The following is a 15,631-nucleotide window of genomic DNA, read 5'->3' as shown; positions in this document are numbered from 1 at the left end:
AAACAACTGGCAATTTACTGCTCTTGATGATGCCCCAGTTTTGATTTTGTTATTTCTCTCATGATTTGGTACAAGGTTTTTTTGTTAATCCCTTCCATTTCCCCCCCTCCCCTCCCCTCCCCATATGAAAGCTATTTTCCATGGTTGGAAAATATTTGTTTGCGCAGTAAAAGAAATAGTATTCCTTTTGTTTTTGTTTGTTATGGATTCAAACTGGTATGCTCCCAGACAACAAAGCCTGTCATCGGGAATTAAGACAATGATTTGAATTTATCCTTGAAGTCTTTTTCTTTTCCTTCCTAAAAAATACTGGTTCCAGATGTCAAGGAGACGAAAGGCGCATCTTCGGTTCTGCACACTTTTTTCTCTCCTCGCAGTTGGGGTGGGGATACGACGCTGCCTGTGGGCGGGGCTCGCCGGCATTGTCTGCTGCAGATGGAAGGCTCTTACGCTCCTAAAGAGGAGGGACCTGCAGCTGTTCCCATCGAGCAAAAGATGCCCAAGCCCCGGCCTGCTGTCGTGATCGTTGATTTGTTCTTTTGTGGAAAGATACACCTGAGGCTGCTTTTAAACCTCCTGTTTCATTCTTGAAGCCTGTCTCAGAAATGCCCTTGGCTTTTTGAAAGGAGAGAACTTGGGCCAGGAGGGAGACTCAGATCTGCCTGCTGGAGGATTTTTATACAGGATTTGCTGCAGAGTTGGGATTTGTCCAAAATAGGAGCCTTGAACAGGTTTTCCACCGGTGTTTTTTTTTCTTTAACATTTTAAACCTCTGAATGTTTTTAACATTCCTCCCCCTCCACCCCAAGTTCTTACAGAGTATTTTGCTCCTTTGGGGAGTTATCAAAAAGTGGTTGGGCTTGGTGGTATGGCATCAATTTTGTTTTCCTTCTTCCTGTTTGAACACATGAAATGCAGGCTGAAGGTCACAGTTTCAATCCACAGCATCTGTGTTGGTTAATATCCAGTCGAGGGTAGTTGATCAGCTTGTGCCAAGGGAGAAAGTTGTTAGCAACACAAATCGGGAATTTCCTGGACGGACTAATGCTTGGTGTTCCAACACACGTCCGGCTACTTAAAGGCCCCCATCATCGTGTTTCTTTAGAAGAGCTATAATTTGCTTTTGGAAGGCAGCACCTACACCTTCTCCTTGATTGGGCAGGTAGCAGTTTATACCAACAGCGTGACTTCTTCTATTTGTTCCTCCATTTACTTTAATTTAGATGCTCTCTGCAGCAGCATCGTTGGTTGATTTGGGTTTCTGAGCTACCATGGATACTGCCAATATACTGTGCAAGTCTTTGTCCCTTTCTGTTGCTTAATGTTTTTTGGGATGAATTACAGCTGTCAGTTATATTCTAGTCATGAGATTTATCCCACCAAACCTCAGTTATGTCAGTTAAATCATATTGGCCTTCCTGTACGAAAAGTACAAGCTCATCTCATTTATTTTCTATACCCTGAGCATTAGTCTATAGACGATGAAGAGCATGAACTTTCTGAGCCAGTGTTCTTCCTGATTCTTTATTGAGTGGTTTAATAGGTTATGTTAAAGCAACATTCCATAAACTCGGCAGATTATAACTGCAGAGTCCTGTCACCGCAGTAGAATGTTTTTGTTTTTCTTTGTCCTCTTTATAGGCTTTCAGGAGAGCTAAGTACACAGTTGACTTAGATGAAAAAATGCTTAGGGACTCCTCCCTGACAAACTCATGTTATCTTTCCCTGGAAAGTGGGTGACTTAATACACTTTCTACAGTAAATAATCTCTCAGTCACCCATAACGGGCAATTAGAAGCTCTTGAGATACACCTCTTGCAGTCAGGAACTGTTCTGGAGGACTGTGATGCCTCTTCTAACTGGGCACACAATCCCCTCGAGCATGTAGCTTCTGGTCACTCTCTTCCACAGTTTCTTCCTTCTGTGACAAGGTCCTTCCTTCTTTGACAGCTCCTGTTAGCTTCCTCTGTTCACACATTCAGCATTAGGATTGTTTCTTTTTCTTTCTGGAAATTCTAATATATTTAGTGGACTGTTGCTTGACACTGAACACATTTATACTGGAATCCCAAGTCCAGTTGCATGTAGGGCTGTAAATTTAGTATTTTGGAATTCTGAAGAATTCAGATTAATCTTTAAGGCATCCATAGTGGGTTTTTTTTTAAAATTCCGAACAGTTACATCTAGGGTAAAATAGGGTGAAAACAGTTGACCTGCAGTTAGGAGGGAATCTTTGCTTTTCATATATCTTGTTTTGAAACCTGTAAAAATGAGTTCTAATACTATTTTTTCTCAGCTTTGGCAAATTTTGCTTTGATTACTTAATTGTTTGCTACTAATAACCCTCTATGAAAATTATGAAATTATTTCCTCAGCCATCATCAGTCTCATGGAACTTTTCAAGGATGTCCCTGATTTTCTTACATTTTTAATCTGATGTTGAGCACGCACTAATCATGGCAGGTGTGCAGATTCCCTATATAAATGGGGTAAGATACCATCTCCAAGGTGTGACTGTGGGGCTGACAGGCAAACTGTTAAACACATAATACAAGAATGTAAGACTAGAGCCTATGACGGGAACTTTGCTGATTTCCTGATGGCAACTGATGCTGCAAAAGACTATATTTGTAATCTTAATGTTTGTTTTTAGTTATAATTGCCCTATGACCAATGTATATTTCCTATATACCTTTTTATATTCCCAGTTTTTAAAAATATATCTGTAATACGTATGACGTGCTGCCATATGATAAATAAATAATAATGATGTTGCAGCCAGGGTGCCTTCTTGGGCAGAGTAAAAAAGGTCAAGATGGTGGATGCACAATTGAAGGCCTGTCCATCCTTACATGTATTGCACCTTGTTGACTTTTTTTGACATCTCCCACCCCTCAAGATGCCCTTCGTTGGAAACATTCACCTGTCTTATTAAAGGAATGGAAAACAGGGCAGGTATGATGGTGGTTGGAACTGTGCATGTTATTATTTTGTGCTGATGACATATCTTCTCTTTATCAAAACTTATACATATTGTACAGCAGTTTGATAATTTATCAGGTTATTTAATTAACTGGATAAACCCGTATTTTTTCTATCAGCTCTGATGGTTCTATGGAAAGTTCTAATGATTGGGAGTTTAATTGTTTGAATATTTGGAAATAGTTACCCCAAGGAAACATTCCTCCTTTGTGGCTCTAAATATGTCATTTTTAAAAAAATCTGAGATGAAAATTGATGTAAACAGATTTTTCAAAAAAATTCTACTGAGTTTGTGGGGAAAGTTCAAATGTAGTAAAAATAACTATTTCAAGAATATACTAATATACTAAATTAGAAGTATTCCTTTGTTAATAACTTTAACTTTTTCAAGCAGATTGATATGGTATTAAGATTCTTTAATTGGAAAGACAAATGCTTAGATTTTATTTATCCAGTCTATAGTTAACATATGGTTGGAGCTTTAGTTTTCTGGACTTTTGGCTTTATCATTAGCAATATATTTGGACTTCCCTTCTTTTTGGATTTACGGATAAAATAACAAAAGACATTATAAAGTGGTGTTACTCATTCAAATAATGGTAGGAGCTTGGCTGCATTTTAGTTACAGCTCTGTTTTATTTCCTGCTTTAAAGGCTGCAATGTATATTTGGAAGATGTTGTGACAGAACTATAATTTTGATCCTCATGATCCTTATTCATAGAAGAAACTTCTACTTCGGGACGATCCTGTGTAAACATTTATTCGTTTATGGTACTTTTGTGATGGTTTAATTGGGCAAGTCTGAGTGGCTTACAAATACAGTAAAGCATGTAACATATGGCTCAATACAATTAATAAAGTCATACACAATCAGCCCAATTACTTATAAAATAATAAAAGCTGAAGGTAAAAAAAATAGTTTGGATAATAAAAATGGTGAGTACATCTTTTCTCCTGGAAGTCGTGTACAATTACTCAGTTTATTTCCAATCAAGTTTTCAAGCCATTTGGAGGAGGATTGCAAAATGATGATATATTAAACTAAAACAACTTGATTTGGTGATATAGCCTGGATGCATTAGGAATATCTAAAACTCCTGAATTATTTTAAGTATTGGAATATGCTTTTATCAGCTGCTCAGAGTCCCTCTTTTGGGGGAGATGGGCGGTAACAAAATTTGAACAAATAAATAAATAAATTAGTGCTGGGACCTTCGGTTAAAAAAAATAATAATTAAAAATTAGGGCTATGTGTCATGCGCTGCCTGCCTCTGAATAATACTCAGACACTGGTTCGATGGATCAGGCTCTGGTTTATTCACAGCGCAGTTACAGCGTCGGAAGGAAAAAAGCTGAGAGTGACAGGAGCGCGCCGGTGCGGGGTTTAAATACCCCGCGCCGGTCAGCGCCCCCTCACTCGCGGTCACGTCACCCCCCTTTGTCCAATACGTTGCCCTGCCGGTGGGTGAGGGGTTGTGAGGCCCCGCTGGCGTTCCGGGATCGCCCATCATCGGGTTTTCTATTCATCCGGTGATTGCTGTCAGCTGGGCGATCCCCGTTGTATTGGCGCTGATGGCTCGGGTGTGCTCCGTGATCCGTTTAGTTATTGTTTGTTGGCCGTTAGTCGTTGTGAGTTGATGGCTACTTATCTTGAGCCCCTTCTCCTGTTTCCTTGCTATTGTCATGTGTGCCATTGCGCTGATGACTTCAGCTCAACGGCACTCATGACACTATGTGGCGATTGGCATGAAAGCCAGCTGGGTGACTTTGGGCAAGTCACTTTCTCTCAGCCTCACGGGGTAGTAGTTGTGGGGAAAATAGGAGGAGGAAGGAGTATTAGGGTATGTTCTCTGCCTTGGGTTATCTATAAAAAAATAAAATAAAGGCAGGATAAAAAAAATCGGGAAAAAAATTACTTGCAAGAACTCTGGAATAACCTGCTGGAATATTTATTAGTGGAGCAGTGGCAAAGAAATATGCTGAGTATATTTTGTATGATTTTAACATGAGGTAATTCAACAAAGCTCATGCTTTTGGGATTCCTCAGAGAATGTACAAAAGGGCTTTCATTATGTTGGAAGTATAAAAGTATAAAATGGATGAGGGAACACACATAGATCTCTTCTATTAATGTTTTATTTTTTGTTTGATATCAGTGCAGTTATTAATAAGGCATTGCAAGGATGATGACAGTTTAAGGACATGAATATCAAAAATTTGTTACTCTATGAAGAACTAGGGGTTAATCAAGGATGAGAGACAGCAGAAAAGATCATTGTTCAGTGTTGGAAGATTGGATTACCCCAGTTTTATGAACTTGGATCACACGCAATGTTTATTAGGAGCCCCTTCTGAGCAGTAGAAGTGATTCATTTCATTGTGGCTCCCAGAATTGAACACAGGCTAAAGATCAGAATTCTTTCACATAAATAAAAAAAAAAGATGTGCTGGATCATTCACACATCATTCTAGTATCCTGTGCCCCATATTCACCAACCAGATTCTGGAAAGCCCATATCTCCCTTTTCCCCCCCAAGACATATGACATGGTGTTTTGACTTATGATCTACATGTTATTACTAAGGGACAGTCTTCATCATCCTTGTAAACAATGTCTGGATGTTGAGACAAAAATTTTGGACCTCCATCCTCCTGATAGTTAAAAGAGCTTTGAATCAGACAAATATTAGAAACATTTTATTTTATTTTATTTTTACAAATCTGTCCATTTTTTCATTGTGGATGCAAGAATTTCTTTCCATTCTGAATAAGAGGTTTTAAAAGCATGCAAATAATTCAAATGCCTTTTGACATATGTGAGTGACGGTATTACCTTAGTTAAGGTATGTATCTCTTTGTTGAGCAGATTAGCGGTGAAGCTCAAGAACTTTACTCTATCCGACATGGTCCTGTCCGAGCAGCCCGAGTCCTGCCATCACCACAGATCAGTAAGTACAGAATCCTGCATATCAATTTCTTTCTTTCTGCTTCCCTGCCCCAAAGGGAAAGGAGATCGAACTTGATTGTTCATACACTTGCTAAATCCATTTGAGAGCAAGGTTCTTCTTTTTAATGCATGGAGCAACTGGATCCTCTGCCCTTTCATAACTTTATGTTCTGCAATCCATTACTATTTATGCCTTTCTCTACCTAGTTCACTTGTGGAATCTCAGTGAACAGGATGTTTATCTGAAGGAAGTTGGAAGGGGAAAAAAGATGGTGGGAACTGCTATTGGTTACATCTGTACCCTCTTTCATGATACTAAAGTTGGCTCCTTTTCATCAGCAGTCTCCCTCCAAATAACCAGTATTTCAACCAGCAATACATCACTCACGCAAGCAAGCAATACTCCAGTCTGAATGTAGGAGGCACGTGATGAAATATGACATTGCAATTTGGTTTAATTTGGTCATCAGGAAAGTGCTTTGAGGTCAGGGTGGATTGTGAATGGCCAACCTGAATCTAGGCCAGAGTTGCCAATTTTATCTTAAAAAATACCAGCATGTTATGCCAAAGTAGGGGCCGAGGGTGGAGGGTTATGGACTCCATGCATAGACTAACTCGGTTTTGTCTTTTAGAAATCCCCTGGATTATTTGGAAGAATATAGTGTTGGGAGCATAATAACTGTTTATTCCTGGGTTTTGTAGTACTGGATGTGTGTGTGTGTGTGTGAGAGAGAGAGAGAGAGAGAAGGAGAGAGACACACCAATGTTATTCAGCATGCAGCACCAGTTGGGCTTCTAGGAACTGCTGTCCACCACTCAGCATAGCCTTGGTCAATCAAGGCTTTCACATAAGCTTTTTAGTAAGTTAGAGAAAGTACAGAGTACAGTGCCAGCTTCAGGTGTACCTGTGGCACCTGCAACATTAATTCCTTGCTAATGGTAAGGATGGGTTGCTGGTCAGTTTTGACAAGTACAACCTAGTTTTATCTTACTATTCTCTGCAACCTAAGATCTCTAATCTGGAACTACCTTGCAAACTGACAGAGTGTTGTTTACATCCCACCAACTAGGAGATATCTGTTGTCACACTAGGCAGTTGCTGAAGAAGGCATGTGCAACATCTGTTTTTGGCAAAATGTTTACAAAGTGTTGGGATTTTTAATTTAATTTATTTATTAGATTTATAGCATTTATGCAGGAGCTCAAGACAGCCTTATAGTGCTCACTCCTCTCCTTTCTTTCCACAACAGCAGCCCTGTGATGTAGGCTGGGTTGAGAGAAAGGGTATCCCAAAGTTACTCAGTGAGCTTCTGTGACTGAGGATGGACCAGAACCTGGGTCTCCCTGCTCCTAGTCCAGCACCTTTACCATGTGTAGAGAGCCACAGAAATGACCTTGGAGGAGATATGCAGAAACGGTTACAAAAACAAAAGTATGCTTTAAGCTTAGGAAACGGGTGGTGTGAGAAAGAAGTCCAGAATGATGGTACCCTCATCATACTGGGGCATAAAAGGGAGGGAAGGGAAAACACAGTCAGGTTTTCAAGATTCTGTTGTTGTTATAGCCAGTTATTATATCTATTGTTGTTATATATATATAGTTCCTATCAAATTTGTGGAGTCTGTTTCCTGACCTGGCCTACCTTAAAATGCTAGACCAGGCTGACTCTTGGGATGAGGAAAGGGACTGGCCCAAAGTCCCCAAGGGAGGTTCAGTGGCTGAGGGAGGACTAGAACCCAGGTCTACCCACTCCTAATGTGCCATTTTCACCACTACATTGAACTGGCTCTTTGGCTAAAAGAGTGAGGGCCCCCTGAAGCCACCTTCTGAACTTCTGTGGTTGTAGGGGGATTTGGATTTGGGTCTCCCCACCTGTAGCTGAACACCTTCACCACAATACCACCTTGGTTTTTGGGCTGAGAGAGAGAGACGGGCCCAAAATCCCCCTCAGAGCTTCCATGGCTGAGGCAGGACTGAGACCCAGGTATCCTGTCTTAATCTAGTAACTTCACTGCTCTTGGCTCTCTCTTTTTCAGCCAAAGAAAGTAGCTGATAAAGTCAGGCATGATAGTGGTACATAAAACAAAGCTTCATGTGGAACAAACAAATAGGAAGAAAAAAATTATCCCTGTCTTGTAACAAGGTTGTCCAGCAAAGCAGACTGTGAAAGATTCGTTGTTGTTTATTCGTTTCGTCGCTTCCGACTCTTCGTGACTTCATGGACCAGCCCACGCCAGAGCTTCCTGTCGGTGTGAAAGATTTAGCACAGGTTAAAAAAAAAAACACCTCCTTCAGAGAAAGTTAGATAAATTATCAAATTTACTAAGATGTAGTGATGACCATCAATTTGCATGGCTTTGAAGGGGATCAGACAAATCCAGGGATGATAAAAGTGGTACTACTTATGATTACTATGTACAGAGATCTTTAGTACCAAGGGCAGTCTACTCTGAATACTCTACTCTGCTCTACTCCTTGTTCTGTGGGGCTGCCTGTAGTCCCCTTGTCTGGGAGCCTATTGGGGATGTCTCACTTCACCTAGGCCTTCCCTTTGCAAATGTTATACATAATGTTTTTCTTTTTCCTCCTCTTTTCTACTCACATTTTAATGCATAGGTTTTTACAGTGTTTTTCCTCATTACAATTATATTGCTATAAATTGATTGTATTAATTGACTGTTCAGTTGTGTTCCACCAAGTCAATGTTGACTGTTAGCAACCACATAGATTTCCTCCAATCTGTTCCTAGCCTGGCCCTTCAGGTTTTTCAGTGATGCACCTATTGCCGCTGTAACTGAGTCCAAATACATTGCTGCTGGTTGTCCTCTTTGCTTTCCTTCTGCTTTTCCTAAGCATTAGAACCTTCTCCAGAGAGCTGGGTCTTCCCATAATGTGTCCAAGTGGAAACTTTGGGTTGATTTCTTTGATGATCCATTGGTTGTTTTCTTGGCTATCCGTAGGATTCTCAGGAGTTTTTTCCAACATCAAAATTCAGAAGCATCAATACTCTTCCTATCCTGTTCCTTCAAAGTCCAACTTTCACTTCTCCACCATTCTCTGCACGATTCTGATCTTTATAGGTATAGACACATCCTGGCATCTGAATGTCTTTTCCGAGGCCTTTATGGCTGCTGTACCAAGTGCTAGTTTGCAGTGCAATTTTTAACTGCTTGTTCCTTTGCTATTGATAGTTGATTCTAAAAGGCAGAAGCTATCAACATCTTCATTGTCAATTCTAAGGCTGGTGGTTGTACCTGTTATTAGTTTGGTCTTCTTTATATTTAATTTTAGTCCCATTTTTTCACTGTGCACTTTGACTTTTATTGCTTGAGCTTGCTAGATCCTTATTACTAGATGCTTTGCTCTCAGAGTAAAGAGTAGTAGTGTCGTCATAGTGCCGGTTATTGATGTTTGTTTTTCCAGTTTTGAAAGTCTGTTCATCTTCTTTCAATCCAGCTTCTCTTAATATACATTCAGCGTATAGATTATATTAAATGTTTAAAAAATTTCTTTGGCCATAGAAGGAAAAGAATGCTTGAGTAAATGGGTCTCTGGCCTAATCTTGGAGGGCTGTTTTAGGCTCTTACCTGATAACACAGATTCTGTTGAATTCAGTGGAACTTAGTGGAATTGCTTTACAACTTATTAATATTTTTTAATAAAATATTTTGGTTTCTCTTTACATTGCTTGATGGAAAGTAAAATCTTTGATTAAAAATAGCCTGAAGCGTAATTGACCAGGATCTGGAATCAGATGAAAGTAAAGCTTGTAATAATGAGGTCTTGGATAGCATGAACCCGGTTTGGGAGCAGAATAAAAAGGGTTTTGTAAGGAAGACGCTGATAGCCATCGGTGGTGCTGAAACGCCCTTTTACTGGGAAGCTATTAGAAGAAGGATGGCTGGACATCAGGCTTCCAGTGGACAGGCTTGGCATGTTCCAAAGAGATGATAACCTGAGATAAGCAACTCATTCCCAGGTGTGAAAAGAAAAAAACTAGCTTAGTGGTCGTTTCAACATCATAGCTTAATAGCTTGTCTGCTATGTTTGTAGGGAATTATCCTTTTGATACCAGTTTTCTTAACTGTGCTGCACTTTGAAAGCATAGAGCAGCTCTGTTTCGAAAGACTACTTTGTGTTTTGCTTTAGGAAAGAAGTTGTTACGTGGTTGTGTGGTTGCGCAGGGTCTATAGCAATTCTACCTGTTCCTGTGTGCATGCGTGCTTGTTTTTCCTTAGAACTGAAGCTAGAGCCCAGGCCTCTCGAGATCTGGCAGTTTCTGCAGAAACTTGGTACATCTGTCTCAGAAATCGGTGTTGCAGAGGACGCCGGGAAGTGTTGGGTTTCATATGCAGACTTACCCAATTCATTAGATGAGAGGTATTAACAGTCAAAAGTTGCTGCATATTTTACTTTTTCTTCCTTAAACAGGGGAAAACAAGAAAAGTAGGGTGAAAATGTAAGAAATTTGTGTGGATTTCCCTATCAGGTTTCCATAAATGAGGCTGGCAGTTACATGATCGATCTTGTTCTGTTACCAGACTAAAATTATTTGAATTAGAGGATAGCTTTAAAATATAAATCCTGCTCAACACAGCGTTTTCTACCCTGACGTTCTGACTCTTTAGTTGAATTGCAAAATATCCTGTCCTGCAAGCAATGTGTTTTTGAGTTCATCTGAACATGGATGGCAGAGGTGCCCTTGCATTCCAACAGCAGTGTGAACTGAAACATCTCTTGTGATTCTGAGTTTAATTCCAAGTTATGCAGAATTTTGTGCTGCTCACATCTGTGACTGCCTTTTAAAAAAAAAGGCAGCCTCGAGGGCTGACTTAGCATGTTTCTGTGTTAAATAAAGGAATAATAATTATTTAGGTTGATCTGTAAAGGAAGGCAGATGTTAGAAACGCCTGCATGTGGTCAAGCATCTTGGGTGGCTATGCGGTTTTCCATCCTCTTAATACAAAAGTAATTCTTCAGCAGATGTATTACACAAACTTAGCTTAGTAGGTGACCCCGTGGCAGCAGCTTTTAACAGTCTTAGGTGGAGCTAGGCAGATCTTGGCTTATTAAATGCTACTATTTAAGTGATATATTTCTGGTTAGATAGGTTAAAATGAAAGCTGTCCTATGCAGGCCTTCAAAAGAAATTATAGGACCCAATTTTCATGTTTTGAAACCATTTTAGAGCTACATATTAAAACGAGTGAAAGTTCTAATTAAATCCATGTTTAAAACCCTTTCTTGATTGTATTGGCCCGCTTTAGGGTTTAACTCTTATTTATTGTTAAGTATATAATCAGCTGTATCCATTAGAATGTTTTGCTTTTCTCACTCATTTTTAGGACTGAATATGGAAACTTTTTGTTAACGTTAAGAATTTATGGACTCAGGCAGAAGTGATTCTCTGCTTAAAGAGGATATATAAGCCCCTTACAGCAGTGCAAAGGGGTGGGGTTCCTACGGTAGATTTGGAATGAAGCCATGTAGTTTTGTTTGGTAGTAGATTTAGCACGAAGGCGAGCAATGTGTCACATGAAGTATGATTTAGTGCTGGGAGATGTCGTCATTGTCCATTGTGTTTTAGATATATTAGATTTTCTCTCTTAGAGGAGCAAGCTTTGATGCTGAGACACTTCAGCGTGTGGCTGCTGAAAAACTAGTGCTTTCCTATATATTATAAGAGTCTCAATGTGAAAATACTAAGTTTACTTTATGTTACTTAAATAGGGAGTTGGGAGTGTGGATGCAATTGCAAATTAGGCCAAGTGGCATTATATAGTTGAAAGAAACCAGAGAGAATATTTGTTTAATGCATTTTTATTTTTTCTTTCCCTTCAAAGTGGTTGTCAGTGTGGCTAATGCTTCACTTCTGCACTTCCTTATTTTGCCCTTTGTCTTGTAATCTGGGTTTATTTATTTGATTTCTATAGTCGCCCATCTCAGCAAGTGACTCTGGGCGGCTTACAACAGTAAAACTATAAGACAGTTAAAACAATTACAATTAAAACAATTAAAACACAAAATAAATATACATGGCTGCCAAGTAAGCAATGTATTTACCCATTAAATTGAAAGTGGTTGAGCTAGTACAGTGTGCTATTTTCTCAAGGTCAGGCCTTTCTATGATCTTGGTAGCTCAGATTGCTCAGTCACCAGAACTACCAGAAATGATAGACTTTTTTTCTGACACTTGGAAGTTCTAAGAATGTTTGTGTAGAAAAACAGGAGAAAACAATGCAGAAATTAGGTTACCTGATGATCTGACCATCAATGGGGCCAAACCCTGTCCATTCTCCATTGACGTCCATTGCTTCTCTCAGCAGAATGCTCACTTGTGTTTCCAAAATGGAGTGAAAGGCTGTCACTCAGCAGAAGAACCTTTCCTTTGCATGCAGGAGACCTGATTTAATCCCTGCCCTCTCACAGTAGGATGGGAAAGGTGCCAGTCTGAATCTGGAAGGCTGCTTCTAGTTAGTCAGTGTGGGCCAGCATTGACTTGGAAGGATCAAAATCTAACTTGGTATGAAGCAGATCCCCTTATTTGTCTTCTAAAGCAGAGGGATCTTTTTTTTTTTGCTAGGTAATCTCACAAAAGCTTCCAATTACACAAAGAAAAATGGAAAATAGACAGATGTGCTGCTGCAATATGCACCAGAAGTACAAATTGCAATTACTTCCTTCTGATTGCTCCACAGAAAAATATCCAGCAGAAGCTCGTGAAAAATAAATTAGAATCCTGCCTGTGTGTTTTGCTTCATATTTACATAAGTATAGGGGATTAGGCTGCTCCTGAAAGCAAACTAGAAAGTTATTGATGGGCACCCAGATTTTTCTGGGGGACCTGTCCCCCCCAACTCTTGTCTTGCTACTTCTCTTCTCTAAAAGTTTTAGGCTTGATGGCATTGGGGCCTTATCCTAGACCAGACAAGAAGCTGTAGGTTTCCTAAAGGTATAGTAAAAGAACTTTCCATCACCTGCTGCCTGATTTTTCTAACTGGAGGTACTCTACTTACTAAGCTACTTTTTCTTCTGTAACGGGACATGAGTAGTTACTACCTTTATAAGCTATTGGTTCCTATCTTTCTACAAACAGGGAAAATGAATCTCTATTCTGGTTCTTCTGAGGCATTCATTAAAAGACATAACATTCTTCCTCTCCCACCACCTGCACTAGAGTCCATAAATGTTGGCTTGGCTTAGTTAACTATGACTTTGAGTATCCCCAATGCCCCTGATTCTCCCCTCAACCCCCCCCCCCCATCTTTGGGCTATTCAGAAAGCTTAGGGGAACGTCCCAGTTGTCTTTTAGCTGTACGTTGTACAACATTGGAAAGAAACATGGGAAGTATTTCTTGCTGCTTGGAAAGATACTCAGCTCTCTGTTTTTCAGACTGTGGTGTAAATGAGACTTCTGGAGCAGCAAGCTGAGTTGTGCTAAGTGTTTGGCTGCTGGATAATTGGAGCCATGGTGAGTGGAGAATTCACTGTAAGCTCTTAAGATTGCTGGTGCCAACTCTACTTTTTCAGTATCATGCAACAACTTCCCTGAAAGTAGGAAGGTGCAGAGATGCTAATGTTCTCATGTGCTTCTTTTCTATTTGTACCCTCTGCCTATAACCCCAAGCAGAGTGTCCTTAGTTCCCATCTTTTGACGAAGGACATAAAACTAGCAACAAACCAACTGGGTAGAGATGTGTGGCAAGGCTTCTTAACTGATAGTGGCTCAGATGGACCCAACCTGTGAAATTCCCACTACTGAATGGAAACTCATTCTGCTTTGTGTTCATTTTAGATAGACTGAATGATGACATCTCTCTCTCCCTCTCTTCTCCATTAAACAAGACTGTAGAGGAGGTGTGGCACCTTGTTGGCAGGAGAGACAGTTTTCATTACTTTAATTGTGTGGTTTATCAGGATTTTCAGCTTTGGGGAGGAGGGTTTGCGGGTTAAATGCAGGAGTGTTATGACAGAATTAAAAGGATTTGGAATAAAAAGGAGTTAAAGAAAAAAAGCCTTTTACGACAGGATTTCTATACCTTTTTGATTTGATGGATTTGGCAAGCCGTGGGCTTAAGAAAATATTCCCTGTAAAATGCTGTTTGGCATTTTGTGAAACATTCTGTATGGAGCAGGTGTGTCGCTGCAGTGGGTTGTACATAGAAAGCACACAATCTCATATATTTTTAAAAACCCTGTAATCCACTATAACTTGGAAGGATAAATCCCTTCTATCGCCCACCCTTGTCAGCTTGTGGGTGAGGCAAATGTCTCCTCTGTTAAAGACTGCAGATGTAGGGGATGCCATTCAATACTTAAACAGTAAACCTGATTCTCTGGGTAGTCCCTAAAAATCTGTCTATGAAAATCTCTTGAAGTTGATCGTTTCATTCGTTCTGTTTCATTTCTGGATATGAATGTGCCAGGGGCTGGCTGATCATGTCTGGGCTCTGTAGCTATGCAGGGCCAAGCATGGTTAGTACTTGGATGAGAGACCAGCAGGAAATCCCAGGGCTCAACTCAGTTCATTCAGTTATGAATATTGACCCTGAATGTCAGCTGAAACTTGGGATGTCCAGTCTAAAGTGTATTATGCTTTTCAACTGCACTATAAAAATCAGCCCCAAGGTTTTGGCTCTTTTAAGAAGTGTAACTCCTTGAACCATATGCAACAGGTGTTGAGTATTGTGAAAGGACAGCCTTTACAGTATGAAGGGAGAAGCTTTGATGTCTGCATTTCTTTAGAGGAAATCTTTTGGGGATCCTATGCAAGTAATAGGTGGGTTGAAGCTGGCAGTGGGTAGAATCAGAACCAAATTGAATGAAGCCAATTTTTTTTCCTATTATATCTGTGGTCTCTGACGTTGAAGGTCAGTGCAATGGGATGCTCAAGGTGAAGCGCAGGGTAAATAGGAAGGAGCCAGCAATTAAGAAAGCTGTTTGTTGTGTAAAGTAATGTCAAGGTCCACAACTTGGTAAGCCATAGGGAAATCAGTCTGTAAAGTTTAAGGGTCAGGAACTTGGCAAACATGAGCAAAGAGTTCATAGAACACTGTTGCTCCAGACCTGATTCTGAGTACTGTATGGAGCTGTTTCATGGGGCAGCTAGAAATGCCATTTGGTATTGGCTGCAAGTGAGATTTTAAAGTCAAATCTTCTGCTTCTGTGTAAGGGGCCTGTCCCAAGGATCTGATGGCAGGGAGATCTGCACAGAGGGTCTTCCCAATCTTTGCGTCATTCCCACTGTCAGATGCTGGCATTCAGGATCATGGCGCATCGTATCTGTTCTCTCTCCCTCTTCTGCCCCACCCCAGTGGATTACTTGTGTGACAGTATTGGCTTCATAGGGATTTTCAAAGTAGGCTGGGTTGTGAGGTTGTTCACCGTCCTGCACGGTCCCCCATTCCTAAATCATTGAGATTTAGCAATATTTTTAAACTTTATTGCATGTAAAAATAGAAGGTAGTACTGGCAGAGTGGTGATTGGCTACTGTTTGTGTCCTTTACACGGTGATCCAGGAAAGTATAATTTGTGTGCTATCTCTGATGGCCAACTTTAAAATTGTGTTATTTATTAAATAAGCTGTGCCACCTTCAACAAGTAAGCAGCAACGTGATTTCAGTATTCCCAGAAAAACGGACAAGCTTTACTTCCAAATCTATGGAAAAGAAAATTGTTTAAGGAAAACTCCTTTTACTGT

At 40.1% G+C, this 15,631-nt stretch overlaps 1 protein-coding gene across 4 annotated transcripts in view; it reads left to right on the top strand.

Moving 5' to 3' along the window:
• BCAS3 (BCAS3 microtubule associated cell migration factor) overlaps window positions 1–15,631 on the top strand; it is a 530,779-nt gene that overhangs the window by 24,002 nt on the left and 491,146 nt on the right. For all 4 annotated transcript variants that reach the window (XM_063296564.1, XM_063296551.1, XM_063296543.1 and 1 more), the window contains one exon: window positions 5,850–5,931. In XM_063296564.1, coding sequence (XP_063152634.1) covers window positions 5,850–5,931 — 82 coding nt within the window. The remainder of the gene's footprint in view (window positions 1–5,849; window positions 5,932–15,631) is intronic.

Source organism: Candoia aspera, chromosome 1 (assembly GCF_035149785.1).
Source record: "Candoia aspera isolate rCanAsp1 chromosome 1, rCanAsp1.hap2, whole genome shotgun sequence".
Lineage (NCBI taxonomy): Eukaryota > Metazoa > Chordata > Lepidosauria > Squamata > Boidae > Candoia > Candoia aspera.
Note: the sequence above shows the minus strand (reverse complement) of the source record. Positions and strands in the feature narration are given on the sequence as shown.